The 26,221-nt window shown below is 46.4% G+C and overlaps 1 protein-coding gene across 1 annotated transcript in view; it reads left to right on the top strand.

Moving 5' to 3' along the window:
- Window positions 1-25,804, top strand: part of KIF1A (kinesin family member 1A) — a 191,989-nt gene extending 166,185 nt beyond the window's left edge. The window contains exons 40-50 of the mRNA XM_036755422.1: window positions 2,291-2,405; window positions 3,838-3,971; window positions 6,597-6,658; window positions 7,396-7,541; window positions 9,935-10,144; window positions 11,318-11,395; window positions 13,701-13,825; window positions 14,505-14,657; window positions 15,584-15,776; window positions 18,028-18,146; window positions 20,251-25,804. Coding sequence (XP_036611317.1) covers window positions 2,291-2,405; window positions 3,838-3,971; window positions 6,597-6,658; window positions 7,396-7,541; window positions 9,935-10,144; window positions 11,318-11,395; window positions 13,701-13,825; window positions 14,505-14,657; window positions 15,584-15,776; window positions 18,028-18,146; window positions 20,251-20,293 — 1,378 coding nt within the window. The 3' untranslated portion in view covers window positions 20,294-25,804. The remainder of the gene's footprint in view (window positions 1-2,290; window positions 2,406-3,837; window positions 3,972-6,596; window positions 6,659-7,395; window positions 7,542-9,934; window positions 10,145-11,317; window positions 11,396-13,700; window positions 13,826-14,504; window positions 14,658-15,583; window positions 15,777-18,027; window positions 18,147-20,250) is intronic.
- The last annotated feature ends 417 nt before the right edge of the window (window positions 25,805-26,221 follow it).

Genomic DNA, 26,221 nt, shown 5'->3' with positions numbered 1-26,221 from the left:
GCCAGGCACTGTGCTAAGTGCTAAGGATACAAATACAGAAATGGTAGAGTCCCTGCCTTCAGGAAGCTCTCAATCTAGCAAGAGGGAATAATATATACATAGAAAAGCATTTACAGAAAGTATATAAGATGGAAGAAAGCCAGACATTTGATGGGGATTCTCAGAAGCTAAGGAAGGGAAGGGTGCTGGACCTGTGACTTCATTAATGTAGACAGCTCCTTCAGCTAAGCCAGGTCAGCCCCTCCTCTGTAGCCTGGGTCTTACACAGGTGCCAAGAAGGTGGCATGATGGGCCCAGGATCATACAATCAGTATGTGTCTGAGGCTGGATTGGAACCCACATCTCCTTGGCTCTGAGGCTGGCTCTCCCCTAGACCACGTTGCCTCTCAAGTCTGATAGAAAAGATCACAAAAGATAAAGATATCCTCTCAAGAATGGGTTGAGTGGGGACCTAGGCCAGAGAGAGAATCTAGCTAATGTTTCATTGTTAAGACAAAGAGACACTGTGAAAAGAGGAGAATGTACAAAGCCCTGTGCTTCCTTTAGACTTTAAAAATGGGAACTTGGAACATGTCATGGGATTGTCAACCTAGAACTGGAAGAGCCAGTAGAGGCCAGTAGAGCCTCTCATCTGATAGAGAAAGAAACAGACTCAGAGAAGGGAGAGAAGCCCTCCAATATCCTAGCACTCTAAAGCAGAAGAGCTGGGATTCAAACCCAGGCCCTTCAGCTATAAACCCAGGGCTTTCCCACTGTCCCAGCTCCACCTTCATCAGAAATGAGCTTTGCCTCTGATTTCTGGAAGGCAGTTCCTGGACATCTTCCCTCTTGGAGCCATTTTATTCCCAAATCCCACAAGATGGATTCTGACCTTTGTAGGGCTGGGATTCCCACTGAAAGGGAAACCAAAAAGAGAGCTGAGGCATCCAGGGGGTGGGAGTGGGATCTCCCTGCTGGTTTCCATTCTGAACATCCTCATATAGCTCAAAGAGTCCTTCCAGTCCCTGGAAGGAAAACGGTTGTTTGATGCTTTGTGTTTGACTACAGAGATGGCACCCTGGAGTGTTGCTGCTATGAAGTCATTTTGGTTTCTGTCTCTGTCAAAGGGGCAAAAGGTGACACTATCCCCCATGCCTGGACAGCTCTCTGTGGCTTTAGTCACCTTCCTGATCTGTCTCTCTGTCTTTCAGCTCTCTCTAACACTCTCTCTGTGTCTCTCTGTCACTCTTTCATTTCTGTCTCTCTCTGTCACTCTCAGTTTCTCTCTCTCTCTCTCTCTCTCTCTCTCTCTCTCTCTCTCTCTCTCTCTCTCTCTCTCTCTCCCTATCTTTCCCTGTCTGTCTGTCTCTCTGTCTTGCTTTGAATCTGTCTTTGTCTCTTCTCTCTCTCTCTCTTTCTGTCTCTCTGCCTCTATCCCTCTCTATCTTTTGCTGTCTACCTGTCTGTCTCTCTGTCTTTCTCTGTTACTCTGTCTCTTCCCTATCTCTACCTGTCTCTATCTCTTTCTGTCTCTCTGCCTCTCTGTCCCTCTCTATCTTTCCTGTCTGTCTGTCTGTCTCTGTCTCTCTGTCTTTGTCTCTTTTCTATCTCTACCTCTCTATCTCTTTCTGTCTCTGTGCCTCTCTGTCCCTCTCTATCTTTCCCTGTCTCTCTGACCTCCACAAATTCCTTTGGTCCATCCTCCCTCCTCTCTCCTCATTATCACTCTTTCTTTTCTATATCTTGGGCTCTCCCTCTCTCTTCTTCCTCTCCCTGCTGCCCCATTGTTGGCAGATACATAATGGCAAAGAGGAGCCGGTGCTGGATTTGTGGTCCTAGAATTGAAGTCCAAATCCCAGCTCTGCCATGGCTACCTGTGGACCTTTGAGCCAGTCACTTCCCCTCCTCAGGCCTCAGTTTCCCCTGCTGTAACAGTGAGGGGGTTGGGTTCCTTTCCATTTAACCAGATGCCTTCCTTCTCTCCCCTCTTTGACTCTTCATATCTTCCTCCTTCTCATTCAGAGCATTTCCGTCTCTGTCCAAGGTACCAGGTCCTCAAATATTCCAACCTTCCATGGGCTCCTTTTTGTTCACCTTTTGCCCTGATCCCCAAGCCTCCTGGCGAGGGGCCATGTGGGAGCCCAGCCTTTCCTTCTCCTGGAAGGCTTCATTGCCTCAACACTCTGGGGCAGCTATATCTGCTAGTCACACATGTGTGTCTATGTGTTTGTGTGCATGTTTGGCTCCTGCCTCCGGCTGTGCCTGGATTTTTACCTATGTCAGGTTTTTACCTATGTTTCCTTCTTTTCAGGACCTTTTACCAGTTTGAAGCTGCTTGGGACAGTTCCATGCACAACTCCCTCCTGCTGAATCGGGTCACCCCTTATCGCGAGAAGATCTACATGACACTATCTGCTTATATTGAGGCAAGGAACTTGACCTCTTCCCAGGGCAAAGCTGCAAAATCCATCAGTAGCCCAATGGATCCAGCCCTGGGACCCAAATGCTTGGGACTGGTTACCTCTGATCTCCCAAATCCTCCTCCCCCACAGGGTTTAAATCCCAGGGAACCTCAGGAAATGTCAGAAAGTAGAAAGTAGAAACAAGAACCAGTGACTCCCAACCAGTGACTCCAGATCCAGCACCCTCTCTGTCTGCACCTGGGAAACCTAGCCCAGCAGAGCAAGGGGATGGGTAAATGAGTCACAGGAATTTGTGAATGTAATGGAGTGATGCCTGTCACCCTTGGCAACTGCCAGAAAGGTTGACAAGGAAGAGATGAAGTGTTCATATTTCATATCATGTGATTTCCAGTTAAAGGTAAAATCACAATGTAGATCCCACAATATCTGGAAAGAAAATAATTCAAAATGTAGCACAATAGAGTGTGCAGGAGACTTGTCTTAGGAACCCTGGATCAGAGACCCACACTCTGCCACTAATTACCTATGTAAGTAAAACCAGACAAACTGTTGACCCCTCTAGCCTTGTTTCTTCAGCTACAAAAGAAAGAGTTGAATTACATCACAGTAGCTGGGCATTTAGAAGGCCCTTTAAGGTTTATAAAATTCCTTATGAATCTTATCTCATATTATCCTTCCAATAATCCTATGAGATAGTTCTAGATGTATGCCTATCCACATTTTACAGATGGAGAAACTGAGGCCCAAGGCATTTAAGTGACTTGCCATGGCCACGTAGCTAGTAGGTAGGTATCAGAGATGGGATTCCAAGCCTGGCCTCTTTTCACAACAATGCAACACCCTCTCTCTGTTAGATAATTTCTAAGGCCACATCAGTTTTGGACTTTGGTTATTCTCAAAATTAGGGCAATAAGAAAGAAATCTGCTATTCATCATTCAAGGGTATGTGCTGAATTCATTCATTCCAGAAATAACTATCCCCAGCTTTGATCCATTTATCAGCCTGAAGGTGAGCTGCACTGAAGCCTAGCCCAGTGCTTTTTGTCCAGGCAGACACGTGAAGGAAGGCAGAAGTGGCCTCCATGGTGAGATCCAGAGGAAAGGATACCCATGGAGCATCATCTTTAAAAAGTATTGCTCATTTCTGGGATGCTCCAGATACAAGATGAAGGAGGGACAGCAGCCTCAAGTTTGAAATGGATTGTTGAGACCACCTAAAGTCCCCTGTTATAACTGAGGGGGCTGGGGTACCACTCGATCTGTGAGTGGAGATGTGATGCAGTGTGCCCATTGACTTAATGTACAAGATCTGGTGACACTGAGGCAGAGGCCGTCATTGTCCAGTCCATGGTGCTGGCAGCCATCCACTCCTTGGAAGGCCCTCACTGGGTCTCTCTTCCTCTATCTTTCTCTGAGTTTCCCTGCTGTGTTTCAGATGGAGAATTGTACCCAGCCTGCTGTGATCACCAAAGATTTCTGCATGGTGTTCTACTCCCGGGATGCTAAACTCCCAGCATCTCGTTCCATCCGCAACCTATTCGGCAGCGGGAGCCTGCGAGCCTCCGAGAGGTAAAGTCCTTCCTGGTTGTCCCCTCAGGGAGATGGGAAACACTCAGTAAGAACTAACCACCCCCACCAAATACACCATATTGAAGGACTAGTGCCCACCATCCACTGGGACCCTCCTCTTGGAGCTTTTCTGGTGATAGCAGGATAGAAATAGGAAGCTGGCTGTGTGATCCTGGACAGGTCACCTAACCTTCTCTGGGCCTCTGTAAAATTAGAGGGCTAGACATGATGGTCTATAATTTCCCTTCACTCTCTAGATCTAGTCATGACATGGACCATGGACATTATGCTATAAAAGGGTCATCGAATGAGCTATTTCAAATGTCACCTAACAGATGCCTTAGAAAAGATAAAATGCTTGTCAGCTGGTCAACAAGCATTTATTTATTATGTATTGACTATGTGCTAGGCCCTAAGCTACATGCTGGGGATGCAAAGAAAAGAGAAAATATGGTGCTTGTAAGTTTCCTTTCAGTTCTCAATTCAGCTCAGATACAAGTCACCCTGGATAGCCTCTAGGGTCTTTTCCTATCCTTGAGATTCAATGACTCTATAATAGAGAACACAGGCTCCATGATCAGGTCCTCTGAGGAGCAAGAAGAATCAGTAGAAATGATCAAGCTAGAAATAGACCCTTCCCTATTATTCAGATCCCCATAATCCATCAGTTCTAGGCCAGTTGATCCCTAGAGTGACCCTCGGGATATTGGCAATAGAAAGGATTGCTTTTATGTCCTTGCTCACAGATTAAAATTCATGTTCTCAGTAGCCAGCAAATGACTTTTCTGTTCTTTAGAAAAAGAAACACGAACTGCCTTATCATCATTATTTTTGTTATGGGATTTAGCATTTGCCAGATGTGTGAGCTGTAGAAGAGAAGTAATCCAGTCCTATTCAAGCAATGCTTATGAAGTTTGATTAACATCAAGGCTCAATTAGCCTCTTTTCAACTGTCACCCATTGACTGCACCTGGTTCTCCCCTCTGGGACCAAACAAAACAAGTCTCCATCTTGCACATGGCAGCCCTTCCAGCACTCACACCCAACCATTCTGGGTCCCCTTGTCTTCTTTGCTCCAAGCCCAAATCCTTCAACCTATTGACATAGCACAGACTCAAGGCCCTTCATCATCTTGGTTGTGCTCTTCTCAATGCTCTATAGTTTGTCAATGTCCCTCCTAAACATTGGTGTCCAAAACTGAATACTATTTCAGAAGAGGTCTGATAAGAGCAGAGAACAATAGGATTATCACCTCCCTATTCCTGGGGGCTCTGCTCCTCTTAATGTGACCCCACATCTGGCTACCATATCATTTCACTGAAGCAAATGGATTTTGCAGTCCACTGAAACCCCCAGATCTTTTTCAAAACAACTCTGCTTCTACCTATGCCTCCCCCATCTTCTATTGGATGAGCTGACTTTTTTGGTACTTGAGTGCCAGACTTCACTTTGATTCCTATTAAATTTCATCTTGTTGGATTCAGCGCAATGCTCCAGCCTGCCATGATATGGCTGGATCCTGACTCTGTCCTTCATCATGGTAGAGGTCCCTCTCTCCATCCCAGATTTTTTGGATCTGTAAATGGGATGAGCTTGCCATGTCCACCTTTAATGAAACCATTGATGGAAATGTTCGATATCATAGGACCAAGGCTGTATCCCTGGGGCACTACTCACTGTACTATTATGCTTTGTGTCTGGCCATCCAACCACTGAATCTATTTAATGGGATTATTATCTAAGTCTTATATCTCCATCTTCTCCATGAAAAAATAGTTGAAATACATAATAAAAATATTTGCTACAATCTAGGTATACTACATCCACAACACGTGCTGGCTTGGTAGTCCTGCTACAACAGGAGATGAGGCCAGCCTGGTATGACCTGTGCTTGAAGAAGCCAGGTTGCCTCTTGCCATCACTGTTCCAACCATCTCTTTTCATGATCCTGTCTAGAATTTTCCCAGGAATCAAAGTCAAGCTCACTGGCCTATGTAATATTTGGATTCTGCTCTCTTGCCTTTTTTGAAACTCGCAGTAACATCTGCCCTTCTCCAGTCTTTGTGGTTCCCCTCCGATTTTCCATGCTTTGTCCAGTATCAAATATAGCTTGCTTCATATTTGGGGCAGGAATCTCCACACTATTCAATCACAAATCCTCTATCTTACCTGCATACATGCCAGGCACTGTGCAGGGTGCTGGGGCGTCCATACAATGGCAAGATGAAAAGCAGTCCCTAGCCTCCAGCTTACATTCTACTGGGGATGACAGGATGGAACATGTACACAGACCTTGGGAGGGATCCAGCACTAATGGATTGGAAAGGACTCCCTGTAAGAGGTGGTGCCTGAGTGGAGCCTTGAAGGAAGCTGGGTGTGCATTCTAGGCTTGGGGAAAAGCCTGTGCTGGGGGATGGAGGCAAAAGATAAAAGGTGGAGTTCAGGGAACAGCAGGCTGTTCTTGGCAGAACATAGAATATGCAAGAAACCTGAAGGTACAGGCTAGAACCAGATGGTTAGAGTCCTTAAATGGCATGCTGAGCAGTTTATACTTTATCCTGGGGGCCAGAGGGAGCAATCAAAGGTTCTTAAGCAGGCTCAAGGTTGTTACCTTTTCATTTGCAGCAACCGGGTGACGGGAGTGTATGAACTTAGCCTGTGCCATGTGGCTGATGCTGGAAGTCCAGGTAAGATAGCTGTCCTGCTCCCTCTCACTGGGTCTGAATGCCCAGGCTCACCCTTGTCAGTGCACATCCTGGCCTAAGTAAAGGAACTGCAAGGAAACTAGATGCCCACAAAAGCTATTTGAAGACTTTTGAGTCTAAAATCCTCAGGACTCAGTTGACTCACCAGGTCTTTTATTGGAATAGATCCTTTTGGTGTTAATCTGGCCCCTGTTATCTTTATGAAAGGAGCCTGAGCTAATAGAGAGAATCCAGACTTTGAGAGACTTGTGCCCGGTTAGCAGATTTGCTGTGGTCAAGTCGTGAAAGTCATGGAGGGCCAGGCCTGCCCTATAGCCTGAGTTTGATAAGCACAAGGAAAGACCAGAAGTACTTAGATCTCTCCTGGAGACCAATTCTTCTAGCAGCCCCGTGGCCAACCTCCTGATCTTCACTGCTCTCCCGAGTGTGGCAACTCCCTGGAGAAGAATCTATTCTGTTTGAGCCTATGGTGCTATCGACCTACGCCCATAGCATTCAGTTCACTCCAAATGGGCCATTGTTGGTGATGTTCACTCTTCGGTTATACTCTCTGTGTTATGAGTGTCCCTTGGGTAGGCCAGGGAGAGGCTCCATCACCCCCAAGTTGCTATTCAGTGAATAACTGAACAGACTTCTGTCACTATCTCTTGTCTTCTGGATGATGGTGCCATCTAAGGAGGGAGCAGGAGCCTTGAACGTGGGTGATCTTGTCATTCTAGGCATGCAGAGAAGACGCCGGCGTGTCCTGGACACTTCTGTCGCCTATGTCCGAGGGGAGGAGAACCTGGCTGGCTGGAGGCCCCGCAGTGACAGTCTCATCCTGGACCATCAGTGGGAGCTTGAGAAGCTAAGTCTACTTCAGGAGGTGAGAATCTATTCTTACAACCCTCCCCCCCACTTTGGGGGTATTTTTGGTGGAATGGGGGAGAGGACAGACTTGTGATTCCATAAACATGGAGAAATTCTGGTGTGAAAACTCCGTCCAGGCAGGTGGGCAGCATGTTTGTGCCACTTAGTCTTAGAGTGTTGCCTGGGGCACTGAGAGCTTTGGTCGCTTGCCCAGGGTCCCATGGTCAGTATGTGTCAGAGGCAGAACATGAATCCAGGCCTTCCTAATGCCAAGGTCAGTCCTGTATCTACTCCCTCTTATAACCCCCCTCAGGAGTTAAGTTAAATGTCCAAGAAATGATAACATGGTTTCCATGGCAAGAAGGTACCTGCCAATTAAGCACCTTAAGGTTTGCAACGCACCGTACATGTAGGATCTCATTTGGGACTCACAACAGCCCAGAGAGATGATGATGGTGGTGGTGATGGTGGTGGGGGTGATGATGATGATGGTGATGATGATGATGATGGGGATGATGATGATGGTAGTGGTGGTGATGGTGATGGTGATGGTGGTGGTGGTGGTGGTGGTGATGGTGATTGTGGCGATGACAATGAGGATGATGATGATGGTGATAGTGATGATGGTAGTGGTGGTGATGGTGATTGTGGTGATGGTGGTGGTGGTGGTGGTGATGATGATGATGGTGATGATGATGGTGGTTGTGGTGGTGGTGATGATGGTGGTGGTGGTGGTGGTGGTGATGGTGATGGTGATGGTGATTATGATGGTGGTGATGATGATGGTAGTGGTGGTGATGGTGATGGTGGTGGTGGTGGTGGTGATGGTGGTGGGGGTGATGATGGTGATGATGATGGTGGTTGTGGTGGTGGTGATGATGGTGGTGGTGGTGGTGGTGGTGATGGTGATGGTGATGGTGATTATGATGGTGGTGATGATGATGGTAGTGGTGGTGATGGTGATGGTGGTGGTGGTGGTGGTGATGGTGGTGGGGGTGATGATGGTGATGGGGGTGGTGATGGTGGTGGTGATGGTGATGATGGTGGTGGTGATGGTGATGGTGATGGTGGTGGGGGTGGGGGTGATGATGATGGTGGTGGTGGTGATGATGGTGATGACAATGAGGATGATGATGCTGACAATTATGGTGATGAGGATGAGCAAGGTGATGACAACGATGATGATAAATTGTTCATATTTACATGGTACTTTTAGTTTCACAAAGTTCTTTACAGTTATTGCCTCATTTAATCCTCACAACAACCCTGGCAGGTAGCTGCTATTATAATCCCCATTTTTCTGATGAGGAAACTGAGACAGGCAGAGGTTAAATGACATGTGTGGAGTCATGTAGCTAGTTAAGTGTCTAAGGCTACATTTGAACTCGGGTCTTTCTGACTCCAAATCCAGTGCTCTAGCCAGGGCACCACATAGCTCCCTCTGTAAGTGCTATAGATATTACAGCCCCCCAACTTACAGATGGGGAAACTAAGGCCCAGGGATATTAAATGACAAATAAATGCTTGTTGATTGTGCCCAAAGTTGCACAATCAACCAACAAACATTTATTAAGCACCCGCTGTATTCCAGGAGCTGCACTGGGCTCTGGGGTTGCTTAGGCAAAAATGAGATAGTATCTGCCCTCAAGGAGGTTCCTTTCTATCTAGGGGGGCAATATGTCCATTACTGAGTATATACAAGATACTGACCAGGTTGATCCAAGTCAGCCTTAGAGGGGAACTCCCTAGCACCAGGGGGACCAGGAGGTACCCCCTTTCAAAGGAAGCACTTGAGCTGAGGAAGGGTCAAAGGCAAGATCGGAACCAACAGCTCTCCAGAGTTCAAGCGTGTTCACTTTTCACTACCCTGGGGAAGCCTCTCTGTGGAGCAGCCTTGGGGTGAATACAGAAAGTCTGTAAGTGACAGGCCATTCTGGAAGGCTCCCACAGCCCAGACTGCATTCTGAAGCCCATTGGCTTTTGTGTTCTGAGGTCATTTTACAGTTCTAGGGTGACCAGTGACAGTCACAAAACAAATAACTGATATAAGGCACAAAACGTTAATTCACATAGTGCCATCATTACCCTGTTGAAGGGAGTTAGTCGAGTGTGAGAGAGCTACTGAAAATGGGAGTAGCTTATTTCTGGAGCGCTCACCTGGGGTGCTCAGTTTGTTCCTAGACTAAGGAAATCTCAGTCTTACTCCCCACTCCTGCATTAACCCTGAGGCTTGGGACTTCAACTCGATGGGCCTCAGTTTGTCCATCTGTAAAATGAGCAGAATGGTTATCCTCCACCTCCCAGGCCCAGAACGTGATGACAGTTCACAGAGAAGTGTACAGAATGCAGTTTGGAAAGAAAAGCATTATCTATCTGACAACTTGGAAAATACTCTCTTTTTTTTCAAAGGTTGAAAAGACAAGACATTATCTCCTCCTACGTGAAAAGCTGGAGACAACTCAGAGATCAGGCCTGGACACCTTGTCCCCCTGCTCCAGCGAGGATTCCGAGTCCCATAGCACTTCCTGCGTCTCCTCTCCTCTCTCAGACGGCACCTCTGAGAGCCGCGCCACGACCCTTGACATTCCCAGTGAACGGCAGAAGGAGCTGGCAGCCAAGGTACTGTCAGCCCTTCTTGGAGGGACTCACAGACTCGAGGCTGTTTACTCACCTTCACTTTGCTTTCCAAACTGCCAGAGGCAAGGGCACCTCAGCATGCCCTGGCCAGTACCCCCTCTGAATTCCCCACAGTCGTCTGACTGAAGGTAGAGAGGGCACTAACAGTGAAGTTGAGGAATAGGAAGGTCACCATTTGTACTCCCTTCCTTCTTGTGAATTGAAACATTTCATCTTAAGAGCTGGAAATGCCTTTAAGAATACATCTTGTCCAGTCTGTTAGTAGGCAGGACATCTTTGCATGGTACCATCACACAGAAAAACAGCAAGAGAATGCCCACCTCGAGTTTCTTCCTCCTTCAGCCAGACAAGAGCAGGCTTTCCAGTCTATGCCCAGGACCAAGCTTTCCCTCTGTAATTCCTGCTCCTCTTCAGTCTAGTTGACTCTTTGGCTGTGCTCTAAAAGCCAACACAGCTTAAACACTATTTTGTAAGGTCATAGGGTTAAGAGGTAGATGGGAGTTTCAAGATGGAGCATCAAGCCCAGCTACCCCACTGTACAGAGTGAGAAACCAAGGCCCAGAGAGAGGTAGTGCCTGGTTCTGTCATGCTAATTCTGTCCCCTCTGAAGAAGACTCTCCACTCCTTGTTGCCTATGATAACCCTTCAGGCACTTGCAGACAGCTAAGCTGTCTCCTCTAAATCTCCTTTTCTCTAGGGTAAACACTGTGAACAGCTCCTCCTACCACATGGTATCTAGACTCCCATGTCCTCTCAGTCTCCATCCACCCAGCTTCTGTTTATGGAATCTTAGGATTGAGGAAGTCGAAAAGACCCTGAAAGAGCCTCTAAATTATCGATTCCAACCTGTATTTGGGGTGGGGATGGGGCAGAGAAAACAGACTTCTGGCTGAGAAATTGACCAAGGAAGTTGACCAAGTAAATCTTCCCTAGTGGCCAGTCACTAAAGTGGCCCTTCACTAAATGGCCGGTCACACAAGTGACCTGGAGAGTCCAGTTGTTTAAGGCCTCACCTCATGTCAAAACCAAATTTCCTGCCCAGCAACCTGAGTTCTCCACCCTGCACAAACTATGTGCCTTCTTCCCATCTTAGACTAGCATCTGCTCCTATGAGGACCGGTCATTTACTGAAGCTTCTTTTTCCTTCCTTCCCAGTGCCTTCGCCTCCTCACGCACACTTTCAACAGAGAGTACACCCACAGCCATGTCTGTGTCAGCGCCAGTGAAAGCAAGGTAAGATGGGGAGCCTCCTGTTCTGCGGGTCCCTCCCAGTCCCTGAGAACACCGCAGCATTGTCATACCCCATAGGATGCATCTCAGCGCATCCTAGCTAATGACCTTCAGAATCTAAAGGGAAGCCACAATTTTATAAATGAAAATCCCCTTCATTTGGTGAATTAAAGCTAGTTTCTGGATCACTTACCATCATGGAACCAAAGGGACCAAGTGCCTCAGAAGATTGTCTTTATGTGATTAGGTGTACTTGCATTTTATCGGGTTTGGGAATGAGGAATAAGTCCTAATAAACCAGACCCTGCTGTGCCAGGAACCAGCCCAGGGAGACAATAAGCAGATCAGATCCTCCTCTATACCCAAAATGAAGGCAGGAAGCCAGCTCATCCCTAGCATCATAGATTTACACCTGGAAGGGACTCAGAGACCATCTAGTCCTAAACCCCCAAATTTTACAAATGGAAGAATGGAAGCCCAGAGATGAGATGACTTGGCCAATATCTCATTCCTCAAAAACCAGTGATTACAGCTTTTACTAGAAATTCTTTAGCATATAAAGTATTTTTACTGACTGATACACTTCAAGAATAAAATGTCAAAGATATGAGAATGAGTTCAGATAAACTCTCAACAGCAGTATACAGTGGATTAACATTCAGAAGAACACATACACCCATTTATCACTTTCGTAAATTCTTCAGTAAGTAAAAATATCTGTGATTTCATCATTGGAGTTCCTCTCTCTACCAGCTGAGACCCCAGTCCCTCCACACCCCATTAGATGTTCCCATGAGTGACTGGCCAAATAATGGGTTATCATCACCCAGTAACCAACCATCAGAGGGGGCCAAGCCCTTCTGCATTAACCTGGGCTTGTCTTGGACAGCAAACACACATATGCCATCATCAGGCCCCTCTTGGAGGCTTCCAGATTGAATAGAACCTGCTGGAGCTTGGGTTGTGACACTGACATGATATTTCAGAAGCCAATGTCACTTCTGGGCTACAGTGAGCAAATGAAAGTGGCATTTTTACCTGATTAAAGCATCTTGGCCCCTCTCAAATCCCATCAAGCCAGGAGCTGCCTACCTTATCTATGTGATCCACCCCTGCTGAAGGTAGCTTCTGATAGCAATCGGTCAAAAACTGGTCATAAATACAGCCTGTAAAATACAGAAATATTCTGCCACAGTTCTCAAGTGCTAATCAATGCATACAAGTAACATGGGGTGAAATTCTTCAGCATTTTGAAACTGCGTCATATCGTAAAGATCATTAGCAGCCTGGGCTCTGTCTACCCAAGAAATTGCCCTGTTCATTCTGGATGAATATGCAGCGCAGGAATTATTGGCAGTATAATCTCTCCCTTGCCCCTCTGCCTGTCAGAACTGCCAGGAATTTAGCATAAGGTCACTGGTTGAGGTTCCACTTCAATTTCCAATCCAATTAGCATTTACTAAGTGCTCAGATAGAGGTAGCAAAAAACCAATTGTGCCTCAGCCCTGCTGTCCCATTGCTCATTTATGTTATCCCGAAGTAAAGGGCTCTTTTGGCAAATGAAGGCATAATCAGGGCCTGGATTGGATGAGAAAACAATCCACTTCATTGTGCGAGCCCATAGGAGCAGGACTCTCACAGGGGCCCCCATGGGTCTACTGCCAGGAAAATCGAGGAAAGATGCCTATGAAGGTCTTCCAGTTCTGCTGGGGAATGCACCATGATTACATTTTTAGAGGAAAAATGTGAGACGTGATTCCAACAATAATTCCTAAGACTCAGGGTTTTCAACAAAAAAATGTGTTTGTCGCTGCTATTGTTTAGTCGTTTTAATCATGTCTGACTCTCCATGGCCCCATTTTGGGGTTTTCTTGGCAGAGACACTGGAGCGGTTTGCCATTTCCTTCTCCCGCTCATTTTACAGTTGAGGAATGGGTAAATGACTTGCCCAGGGTCACACAGCTAGTAAGTGTGTTGTTCAGTGTTTTCAGTCATGTCCGACTCTACCTGACCCCATTTGGAGTTTTCTTGGCAGAGATACTGGAGTGGTTTACCATGTCCTTCTCCAGCTCTTTTTGTACCTGCCTGCTGAGGACACAGGGCCTGAATGTTAGTCGTGAAGGGTCAGCAGTGGTCTAAAGGCCTTTGATTAGAGCTTGTTTGGAAATCCTTGTTCATTGGGCTGAACAAAGGAGAAGGAGTGGGTCATTCACAACTCTGTCCTCTGGGCTTGTTCTCTGGTTCTGAGAGCAGCCGGTGCTCCCAAGCCTGGAAAAAGTACACGTCTCTCCTTCCTTCTCCCCTGCAGCTGTCAGAGATGTCGGTGACTTTACTGCGAGATCCTTCCATGTCTCCCCTTAGTGCAGCTACTCTCACTCCATCTTCTACCTGCCCATCCCTGGTTGAAGGCCGGTACGCTGCCGCAGACCTGAGGTAAGCCCAGTGACCGAGACCTGAGGGGGCAGCCAAAGCAAGAAACACCCGGTGACCTGAGAAGCAGGTCATGGATGCATGGCATATCTGGACTTGGGGCAGCATCGCCCAATCATGCTGGATCCAACCCGAGAATTTAAAGAGGAGAAAAGCGAGAAAATAAAAGACTTGCCCAGGGTCACCCAGGAACTAGGTATCTGGGGCAGAACTCACCCCTAGGTCTTCCTGACTCGGAATCCAGCACTCTTGCCCTGTTCCATCTAGCTGCCTAGTCTGAATCAGAGATGAGACTGGAGCCCAGGCCTCCCTGACTCCAAAGCCAGCTCTGTCCACTGTGTGCAATGCTTTATACCTGCAAGATATTCTTGATCTCTTCTGATGCTCATGACGACTCTGTGAGGAAGTCAGGCCCAGATACTTTCCCCCTGTTTTATAGATGAGGACACAGGTTCATAGCTAGCATATATGTGTGTATTTATGTATATATATATATATATATATATATATATATATATATGCATGTGTGTATTTATGTATATTTGTGTGTATATTTGTATGTATATATTTACAGAGAGAGAGAGAGAGTAAGTTACAAAGATAGGATTTTAACCCAAGTCCATCCTGACTCCAGGTCATGCAGGCTTTTGTCTAATGAAATATTCTTTGTTTTTTCTCTAAGGAACCCTCCGCCCTGCTCCCGACCAGCCAGCCCTGAACTGGAACCGGTGCTGGAGGGAGAGCAGAAGAAATCTCCCTCTCCTGCCAGTGGGCCAGAAGCAGAGAAGGAACCCCAGCGTTTGTTGGTGCCTGACATACAAGAGATCCGGGTCAGGTATGGAGGCTGGGTCTCACACCTCTGCTGTGTGAAGGGAGGCAGGAGTAAAAGGGATGGACCTGTTCAGACTGTGTTAGAGGAGATTCCATGCCCCTGCTCCACCCCAAATATAAGTGCTGAAACCCAGTAGGCATTGAGCACAATTCCAGGTAGAGCTTTCAAGTTGGGTACATGGTCCCAAAAGGCAACTGAGTTGCTGAGGCCTCCCCAGACTCTTCTAGATGGGTGAAGGTGGCACGGTACCCTGGATGGATCAGAGCATGATGACATGAGGCCTCTCCAGACTCTTCCAGACAGGATGGGTAAAGGTCAGACGGTGCCCTGGGTGGGTCAGAGCATCATGACATGAGGCCTCCCCAGACTATTCTAGACATGATAGGTGAAGGTCAGATGGTGCCCTGGGTGGGTCAGAGCATCATGACATGAGGCCTCCCCAGACTATTCTAGACACGATGGGTGAAGGTCAGACGGTACACAGGGTGGGTCAGAGGGAGAAAGTGATAAGAGCTTTTCAGAAAATGTAATATTTTTCAAAAATTTACCCATAAAAATCTGGTTTCTTGATTTCTTGCCAGCTCCATACCCATGGAGCACCTCTGGGCAGAGGAGGAAGCTTCCAAGACATGGATCATATTTTCAGCTCCCTCAAAGCATGTTACTCTGCTCTGAACGTCTCTCCTTGAGGCCCAACCTCAGTTTTTCCAGGCTCTGGGCCTGGTAGAGATCACACAATTAGTCAGTAGCAGAGCTAGGAACATTGGGATGGCTGGTTTCCTGCCCGTGAATCTGGAGAGATTCAAGGTCCTGGGAAACTTGGGAATGAGTCCTCGGGAATAGGGAAATGATGGGTGGAATCTCTCCAGGCCAATGCATCTTCCACAACTCCCCAAGAAGTAAAACCTTTTCTTTTCCCTTTTCTCCAGCCCTATTGTCTCCAAGAAGGGCTACCTACACTTTCTGGAACCCAAGACAACGGGTTGGGCCAAGCGCTTTGTGGTGGTGAGGCGCCCCTACGCTTACATGTACAACAGTGACAAGGACTCTGTGGAGAGGTTCATTCTCAACCTCTCCACTGCCCAGGTGGAATACAGTGAGGACCAGCAGGCCATGCTCAAGGTAACTGGTCTGGGAGGAGTAGTGGGGTGCTGGGAACAAAGAGCACAGAACCTCACCAGCAGAGCACGTTGGAGTTGGAAAGCCTGGCTCATGCAATGCACCTACTCCAGTCCAAAGATGATGATGCTGAGGTGTAAAGAAGAAAGGAGACTTGCCTAACATCACCTGGCTAGTTACTGGTAGAGTCAGGGCCAAAACTCAGCCTGTCTGACTCCAGGTCAAAATCCTTTCTTCCATAATACCCTGTTTCTAACAGTGAAAGTGGTTCTGATGTGGAATAGCCTGGATAGGTGGTGGGATCCCCCTCCTTGGAGACCTTCAAGCAGAGGCCACATGACCACTTATTGGCCATGTTTTAGTAGAGATTCCTTTCTGGTACAGGTGAGATTGAATGCCTACAGAGGTCCCTTCAAACCCTGAAAGTCCATGATTCTGTGAAGGGTCTTCTTGACCTATGGTCTAGGTACTTTTTTAAATGCATAAGGATGGGAAAGAATATGTGACTTTGGAAAGAGTGAATAGGCCAATTTGGCAAGAGAAGAATGAAGGGAATATGTAGGGGAGACATGTTTGAGCTCCACAAAGTCCTTCTGGGGTTCCTTCCCCAATCCAGGTGGCTCCCTAGCCCAATTTTTCTCTCTCCCACCCCACCCCCCAACTTGTTGGCCAGGGTATCATTCACTAGCAGCTTCCCACACAGCACATTCCTGGCTTTCCCCACATTTGCAAATAGGTCTGCTCCTCACTCAGCTTAAAGGAAACCAAGAACCACCTTTGGAGGAGAGCATGGGGTTGAAAAATTGGGAATTCATCAATGCCACGGAAAATCGCTGCCCCTGTTACCTGCTCAGCTGTGTCTCTAATATGGGAGGAGGAATTTTGTTCCTGAAGCAAAGATGAGAAGTTGAGGGCTTGCGGTGCCTGGGACTGGGCATCTCTGGAAGTGGAAGATTCATGGCATGAGGAACCAAACATTCCTGATGTTTCACACTCATTGATCGCCCCATCCCCAAGAGCCTCCTCACTACACATGGCATCTTACATCCCCAAACACCACAGACATCTTCATGGCCCCAGAAAGCAGAACTAGGAGTAATGAGTGGAAAGTTTGAGGGGGCAAATTCAGACTAAGGAGAACCTCGCTATTAGTCAGGACTGTCCAAGAGAAAAATGGGCAGCCTCGGGAGAGAAGGAGCAGGCAAAGGTTGGATGGCCCCTCCTTGGGCATGACATAGAAGGGAGTCTCTTCCACATATGGGTTAGACTAGAAGGTCTCTGGGGTCTCTTCTAGCTCTGAGATTCTGTATATCTGTGAACTCAGTGTTAGACATTCCCCCCATGGTGCCAAGAGACTCCATGGTATCCTTTGCCATCAGCCAAGAAGGGTAGAGGAGTGATTGGACCCAAGAGTGGATGGGTCCTCTGGGCCATCAAATGACCCTGCTTTGGACTGATTCTTAGTATGAGGAGGCTACATTCTCCTCCCTACCCACTTCTGTATCTTAGCACTAAGTATGAGGCAAGTGATCTTAAATCAAACCATGCCAATGGAAAAAAGGTTTTTTGGAGAGCTATGGAAAGGCCAAAAGTCAGGAGATCCATGATGGATATAGATTGTGCTCTGGGATAGGCCAGGACTGGTGAGGGTACTGCAGTGGAAGGTAACTCCCTATCCCAGGAGTACTTACCCTGGGCTCTATGAGCTTGATTTTTAAATAGATAGGTAAGTAGATAGATAGATAGATAGATAGATAGATAGATAGATAGATAGATAGATAGATATAGATAGATGGGTGGATGAATAGATAGAGACAGATAGATAGATAATAGTATTTCAATATTACCAGTTTCCTTTGTAATACTATGTATCTTATTTTATGCATTTAAAAACACTCTTCTCAGAAGGGGTCTCTAGGATTCACCAGCCTTCCAGAGAGGTACATGACACAGAAAAGACTAAGAACTCCTACCCTTTGCCTACTGTGCATTGATCACACACCCCTTGGCTCTAAGCCAGTTGTTTTCTGAAGCCTGGAGCTCAGCACTGTGGCTTGGACCTCAAAGTCTGCCATTCTGGATACTCCGTGCACAAGGAGCCCATAGAAGCACCACCATCATAGCAACATAAGGGCAAGCTTGAAATGGGATCTTTGCATTTCCTCCTTCCCTTGCTATTGCATTTTCTTGACCTTGTGAGGACAACGCCCTGGCAATGCTGCCCTAATCTCCATCGGATTCTCTTCCATTCTAGACTCCCAACACGTTTGCTGTCTGCACTGAGCATCGAGGCATCCTTCTGCAGGCAAACAGTGACAAGGACATGCATGACTGGCTGTATGCATTCAACCCTCTCTTGGCTGGAACCATAAGGTAGGGGTGTGTGTGTGTGTGTGTGTGTGTGTGTGTGATTTTTTAGCTATAAAGCACTAATAAGGGAAGAAGGAATCTGTTTAAAAAATTTTTAATATGGAAAACTCCTTGTATGAAAACTCCCTCCACCACTTGTTCAGTCATGTCTCTTTATGACACCATTTGGGGTTTCCTGGCAAAGATACTGGAGTGGCTTGCCATTTCCTTCTCCAGCTCATTTTCCAGGTGAGGAAACTAAGGCAAACAGGGTGAAGTGACTTGCCCAGGGTCCTACAGCTAGTAAGAGTCTGAGGCTAGATTTGACCTCAGGAAGATGACGCTGACTTCTGACTCTGGCCCAGCGCTGTGCACTATGGCGCCCTCTAGCAGCCCCCCTCCACCACTACAGAGCAGCAATCCTGTCACTTCCATCCAAGTCGCCCTGGGCACTAAACCGAGCGGTCTGCTCACGGTCACAGCTAGTGTGCCGGAGGCAGACCCGAAACCCAGGCTTTCCTGACTGCCAGCCAGGCAGTCTTTTACCTCCATCCCCAGCAGCCTCTCCAAGCTCTAAGTGAATTGTTCTGACCATCACTAGCATCTGGAGAGTTCCCTAATCTTCTGTTGCGGGGCAAGGAACGGGTAACACAGCGTTGAGGCAAGCTTGGGCTAGAAGGCCCCTTGCCCGGTACAGTAATATCGGAAAGCCTTTCAGGGGTGGCCCGCAGGGCCTTTCCAGTGTGGACGTTCCATGAGTTCCTGCTCCTGAGAGGCTGCTGGGGAAATGCCACAATGAGAATGTGTAGATTCGACTAGATGAGGCATTTATTAAGCGTACTTTGTGTTGAGCAATGGGCTAAGGGCTGAGGGAAGATGGTCACTGTTTACAAAGTGCTTCCACTCCAGAGGTGGGAGACAATGCGTAAAAGGAAGCTAGGAGCCGGCGAGGAGATTCTGCGGGATGAGAGCGTGGCTCCGGAAGCTAGGCTAGAAGAGAGCATGGCTTTGCGGGGACAGAGAAGCTGGGGGATGCTGCAAGTCCCCAGCTGGTGGCTCTGGGGAAGAACTCACCCATTGGAAGAGGTGGGAACGGGGGCGGAGCCCCCCGTGGATGGCCACGGGTGGGGAGAAGAGAAAAAGGGAGCTGGGGAGCTAAGAGCCGAGTCTAGTTAGAATTGCTGCTGGGGTTGGAGGGGACGCATCAGTGTGCTTTGAAGCAGGCGGAATGATTCAGAGAACGGAACACGCCAAGATAGCGCAGGGGAAACGTGGGAGAGTGTAAAGAGTGCTGGACCTCGAGTCAGGAAGACGAGTTCAAATCCGGTCTCAGACTTACTAACTCTGTGACCCTGGACAAGTCACTTAACCTCTGCCTCAGCTTCCTCAGGTGCAAAATGAAGGGACTGGATGCAGCCAGCTCAAGGTCCCTTAAAGCTCCAGATCTATGATCCTAAATAAATGCTTTGTCATTCATCATGTAGAGGAAGGTGTAATTGCATTGTGATTCTCAAATCATTTCCCAAATCTACGGGCTCCATCCGTATGTGTATACCAAGGGCCCCCATCACTGAAATCAAGTCATATGTGTGTGTATTTGCATATAATAATAGTTAGCGTTTATATAGCACTTTAAAGTCTACAAGGTGTTTTACATATATCATCTCTTTTGAGCTTTACGAGTCTGAGAGGTAGGTGCTATAGTTATATCCACTTTATGGATTAGAAAAGCGAGGCAAACAGAGGTTAAGAGAATTTCCTATGGTCACTCAGCTAGTATATCTGTATATGTATATGTTGTATATATATATATATTACATATACACGTTAGAAAACCAGACTTCTAATCTCATTGGTATAGGGCACTTTCAGAGAAGAAACCCTCTCATCCAATGCAGCTTATCACCCACCCTGTACCTTCTGTTCTTGGGGGTCCTTAGAGGATAACTGCCTTGCCCAGTGTCCCTCAGCTAGGACGTGTCAGATCAGAGGCAGCATTTGGACACAGGTTTTCCAAACTCCCAGGCCAGCTCTCTATCCACTACATTAAAATATCCCTGTCTTAATTCCTGTTTCCTTTTCACAATCCACTGACTGACTTAAGTTTCCTCCTTGGCTTTTGAAACAGATCCAAACTCTCTCGAAGGAGAACAGCCCAGATGAGAATCTAAATGACCATCTTCCACTAAGTCGTCTCTTTGCCAACTGCATCGGGTCCAGTAGGAGGGTCCTTCCCAACCTTCCAATCTTCCCCACCCCCATGGTCCCTAACCTTGGATCAGTCACGTCATTGACGGCCCTGACCACCTGCTCTTCCGCCAGCCTGCCAACAGTCTTCACCTTCGTTTTTCATGGTAGCCGCTAAACTGCCACGTCCTGGCCTGACCATTGTCTTGTGCACAAGATCTTCTGATCCTCCCTTTGTCAGGTGACCCCATTGTCCCCACAGGCTATACTGCTCATTAGCAGAAGCTACCACTGTTTTACTTCTAGGTTGAGCAAGCTCTTGGTAGAGAGAGTTGGAGCGTGTTCAAAAGGTCAAAGGTTTCAAGTCAGGTGCTTCTGCTGCCAATCAGATCTTCTTTTAAAGGATGGATAGATCCATTATTAAAATACCATGAATTGGCAAGGTTTTAAGATTTGGCTCTACCAATCCCTGCCTAACCCTAACCCTAAGCCCTGGTTATCATATTTATGAAGCATTCATTTCTAATGCCTTCCCCTATGGCCACTGATTTGAGTTGATTCCAGTTTTCATTTTTTGGTCTATGGTGCTCCAGAAAATATTGAGCAGCAGTCCTCACTGAGGCAGGTCAGCCCTAAGTAGAGAGAGCTCTGGGAAATGAACAACCATCAGAGAACATCATTTTCATTCCCTTCCAAAAATTCTATAGAGTTCAGGGGAGTCCCAGCTGTGCTGGGGTGTATAGGCAGACATTGCAGCTGGCTGGGGTGATGGGGGCGGGGCGGGGCGGGCATGCTCAGCAGGTCTGCCAGCGTATTGGACATTCATTCATCCTCTCCAGGATCTTTCCCTTCCTCCCTCTCCCCAGAGCCGAACCCAAACCAAAGTGCAGAGGAAGCTGGGACATTCTGCCTACACACCCAGCACCATGATGCCCCATGTTTAGCACACAGATTTCCATGCATCCCTGTACCTGAGTGGCTTCTCAGAGACAAAGCACTTTTTCAAATGGTTTTGCCTTTCCCTTGTATGTGGGTTTAAGTGTGTGTACAGCATGACTGGTTTGGGGGCCACAAGGAGGAAAAATGAATCCCTTTCCTTATTTCCTGAAGCCCAACCAGTGTATTGGATGGGAGATAGTTGTTCCTTACCTGGGAAATATGAATTCATCCTTTTCATCACTATTTCTGCCCCATAAGGTATGACCAGGTAGGCAGAGTGTGCCTTGCATACGCTGGGTGTACAATAAATGTTTGTTGAATTGACATTTCTGAAGCCGAAGCTGTAATGCCAGAGAAATGGGGGTGAACAGATATGGAAAGAAGGTCCCAGAGTGAGGCAGCCAGTCTACAAAGTAGCATCCACCTGGCAGTAATATAGAAAGGGCCCAGATGTCCTCTCTAGGCTCCCCTACCTACTACATTCAAATAAGAAACTATACCAATGCAGCCAAACTGGGTTATACTGAACTGTGCCCTGTGTTATCTGGAAGAGTCAACTCTTGACCATTCTCTCCACCTCTAGCTCAGGAGACTTGTAAGAGACCCTTGCAGAGAGACTATACAGTCAAGTGGAAAGAAAATGGCAGGGAAGGATCCAGCAATACACTAATAGTGGAACCAAGGAGCCATAGCCTGTCCTTTCCGTATGTCTGCTCTTTGTGACCAATAGGATTCTAATTTGAGCTCCCGAGTGTGAGGTCACTTGGCTAGTTTAGAACTAGGAAGCATACCAGGGTACAGATGCTACAATTCAGGGTAGAGGGTCAAGGCTCCTTCCAGAATAATGGGCTATCTCACTAAATCATCAATTCCCTCTAAATTCTCTAGACACTCAGCCCATGAACTCAGCGTTGTTGTCTTGAAGCACAGGGCTCAGTCTCATTACCTATTTTGGCCAGGGTTTTATCCTTCTCCCATCTAGTGAGAAGGCTGTGTGAATTTGATGAGAGAATGACTGATTGATGAGGTGGTAGTGGGTGGGATGGTGATTGATTTTTATTTTTCTATGTAAAAAGAATTTCTTTTTGTCCTCTGCCCCTGATAACATAAATTTTAATTTCATGCTCCTGTGAATCCCCAACTTGTTGATCTGGCCCAAAGAGTCTGGCTAACCAAAGAACCCTAGAATCCCATGGCTAGCCAAACCACATCGACTGAACAAGAAGTTCCCTTGGAACCAGTTCTTATCAATGATACCTTTGAGTTCAGGCTCTGCTCAGCTAATAGTTATGTTTCAAACTTTACAGTTAAATTAAGCTCCAAAGATGAATGTTTTTAGACTATCTATTGTTTGGAGCATCACTTGGTATGTTCTCCAATCATGGGAGCTTTAACTAGACCCCTCCATTCAGTCCCCTTTCAGAACAGCAATTGCCCAGAGAGGTATCTGTGACCTTTAGCTGAGTACCCACAGGACTAGACCAAATCATAGCTCATCTTCATGTGTATACCCTGGCTTCTCACTTCCCTTTTCTCATCTTCTTGGTTGTAGTGAATATGTTATGATTCCCAAACTGAGCTATTTATACATTTGTCTTTGGATAAGAGAGAAGATGGACCCATAATAACCTAGAAAGCCAACCTCCAGAAACTTCAGCAGGCTCACTAAAAGCTCTAGATTCCTTTTCCTCCAACTACCCTCCTCCCAATGTTGTTCAATCCCAGGGCCAAGATTTCACAGTTGTGCTCAGTTTTGCCCCACTTCTGGCAATAGTTAGATATTGCAATAACTCAAAAATTCTACTCTCTAGTGGATGGTTTCTTAGTTGATTCCTTCCTTGTCCCTTTTCTTTCTAATTGTTGTTAGGACAAATATTCAGGCCAGGGCATCATTCTGTTTCAATGAGACTTTGTTCTGTCTCTCAGGCCCCAAGTCAATGTGAGTAGTGTCATATTTCCCAACTGGTTAGTACTGGTTCTTCCTCGTGGTCTTCCTCACCCACCCCCACGCCCATTTTTGTCCTAGCATGGTCACCATCCATAGTCAAATCTACATTACAAGTTAACAACCATTTAAACCACCCACCTTCCAAGCAAAATTGTAAAAGATGCCCTTTGTCTTTTTACAAGCTATAGGAATGGAGTTTTTTTTGTTCTACCTCCAAAAACACATATGGTGCCCCTTGACCTTTTAGCATGGCATGACTAAGAGAAGACTCTATTTCTAAGACTTTCCCTTTAAAAGTTATTCCATTCCCCCAGTGTGTTTCACAAGAGACAAATATAGGAGAGAAGATCCAAGTTCTTTCAAGACACTAAATTTTGAACAAATGTCAGCCCCCAAAAATATGATTTGAAGCTAGAATTATGACAGAGACGTTTATGTATTTCATGACAACCTGATGACTAGAATAGAAAATGTAACACATAGACAAAAAGCCGTATGAATCCCTACCCTCTAAAAGATACCCACAAAGAGCTGGAAGTACGTCCCTTGGTAGCACAGGCTGCATGTCAAACCATCTTGATGACAGCCCTAGAGCTAGATGCTTCCTTTGGAAATTAACACTTCTCAATTCTGAATTGGAATCAAGGGTCTTTTGTGAAATGTTGCTTTGCCTTTGTCTCCATTCAAACCTAATGAAAAGATCTTCCCCTAGTGAAGTAAGATGTTCTGACTGAGTGGAAAGACATCTTCTGCAAGTGCCTACTGTTGTTTTCCAGATTATTCTTGGAAAGGTAAGAAATAACAACTAAAGGTAATATGAGCATTGAAGCCTCCCAGAGCCCAAGATTTCCAAGGAGGAAGGGATCTCCTTTAGGGGAAGGTGACGGACAGCCTTCAAAGCTGTTAAGGGCCATGTTGTCAGGTCAGCCATCCTGAAGAACATGGTCTAGGAATGCTCTTCCTCCTCCCTCCCAATCAGTGAAGGACACCTGTGCCTGAGGCCAGCCAACCTGCAGAGCACAGTTATTTGGGGGAGGGATGGTTGGGGGACAGGGTGAGGGGGATCAGAAAAGAAATGCAGTAGACTTTTTGGGGGTTTGTGTGAATTTCTTACAAAATATCAAAAGATCTGAAATCCAACAATTAGGTAGACCTCTACTTATGATAATTCCCTCCAAGGTCTGATTCCAGAATGGGAATGATTAGGATTCTGAAACTCATTTGCCTTGGTGTAACCCACAACATTTTTCCCCAACTGCAAAATGATAGTCCTGGTACTATTATTGGTAGGGTCCAGGAATCAGCTGCCAGATAGATTTTTTTCTTTAAATAGTAGCAAAGAAATCCTAGCGATTGTTGAAGAGATGAAGATGAGGAAGAATTTATAAACCATAAACATGACACATTTTGAAATTGTTTTAACAATGCTCATAATCTAGCAGCAATCTATTTACAAGGATAACCTTTCACCATCAAGAATGATTTTAAGTGAGAATTAATGATTAATTCTCTAGCACCTCTCACCACATAGGGTTAAGGCAAGGCAGACCCAACCTCATGTAGCCGTGAGATAGACCTGATTTGGGGAAAAAAATCACTTTTTCTGAAAAGAGTAACAGTGTTTCCTACCACATAGGGCCAAGGCAAGGCAGACCCAACCTCATGTAACTATGAGATAGCACTGACTAGGGAAGGAAAAACATAACTTTTTCTCAAAAGAGTAACAGTGTTTCCTTGAGATGACTGCCACCACAAAAGTAAGTTCTTTTATACAAATTGGCCATGACTTTAGACCAGACTGAGACCAAATAGAATTCCATGGGAGATGAACAATAGAAAACACTCTTTGGTGTCTTCCCACTCTGTTTGACTGGTCTCTATGACCATGCATGAGATGTCTGTCAATAGCTCATCGATTCCAAGCTCTTCATAGGAAGAGCCCATCATCATGTAACGATGTTTTTGGTAGAGACCTAACTGCTAGAACCATTACCTGGGTGCTTACACAAAAGATGAAATCAGAATTCTTCAGGGCCTACCATGTCCTGCGACACCTTCAGGGTGATACTTTCTAAAGTGGCCACTAAGCCCAAACAAGTTGCTGAGAAGCCCTCTGAGGCCCTCCTGACCTGTCCTAATGACTGCCATGTTGAAGGCTGGGATGCTATCAAGCCAAGAGAAAGCAATGGTCAACCCATCTCTTGTACTCCTGCACTCTCTCTCTCTCTCTCAATCTGTGTACCGCTAGGCTAGGGAAGGAAACTATCTTTCTTCAGGAGGTGTCATTTGCTGAGAGGCTTTACTTTAAAACTGAAGGGAGGTGTGGTTCCTTTGGATTTTTTTTTTTGCCTGTGCTTCCATGAATTAGTTTGTCCACATGAGTTCTTCCTGTGATGCCATCCCCCAAGTGCTGGGAGACCATTTCTCTTGCTTTGTATATATGTGATTGCTGTGGGCACCACTGTATAATAACAATACTCAAGTAATGAGTCTAGTTTTATTGATGTCTTAAACTATGAGTGTTGGAATATAGGGTCTTAAACTGTTTGTGTACACTCAAGGCATTGTTCAGTTAAGAAATAAATGTGGCATTTATGCAAATACCGGACCTGTGGCTCTTGGCTTTTTATATATACAAAGTTTTCTTGATGTCTTTTTTAATTATTTTCTCAAAGCAGGACACCATCTCCATTAAACCATCACTTGTAACAAAGAGCAACAATTAGGTAAATCAGACTGACAAGTAATTCTTTGCCCTGCCTACCCCATCCCACTCCCCCTCTGTCCTCTACCTTTCAACCAAGAAAATAGCCTCCCTGTCGCCTCCCCTCCAGAAAAAAAGGCAGACCACTGCAATTAAGCTGAGTTGTTTTTGTGTACGTTACAATAGTCGCCGTGTATATGGACCATCTAATCAACAAGCATTATAGCTGATGAGGTGCCAAGGGCATGACGAAGTGCACTGGGGCACACAGAGACAAAGCCCAAACACTCCCTGCCCTGGAGACAGTGCAGGCCTCCCGCA

This window comes from Trichosurus vulpecula, chromosome 4, assembly GCF_011100635.1.
Source record: "Trichosurus vulpecula isolate mTriVul1 chromosome 4, mTriVul1.pri, whole genome shotgun sequence".
NCBI classification, from domain to species: domain Eukaryota; kingdom Metazoa; phylum Chordata; class Mammalia; order Diprotodontia; family Phalangeridae; genus Trichosurus; species Trichosurus vulpecula.
Note: the sequence above shows the minus strand (reverse complement) of the source record. Positions and strands in the feature narration are given on the sequence as shown.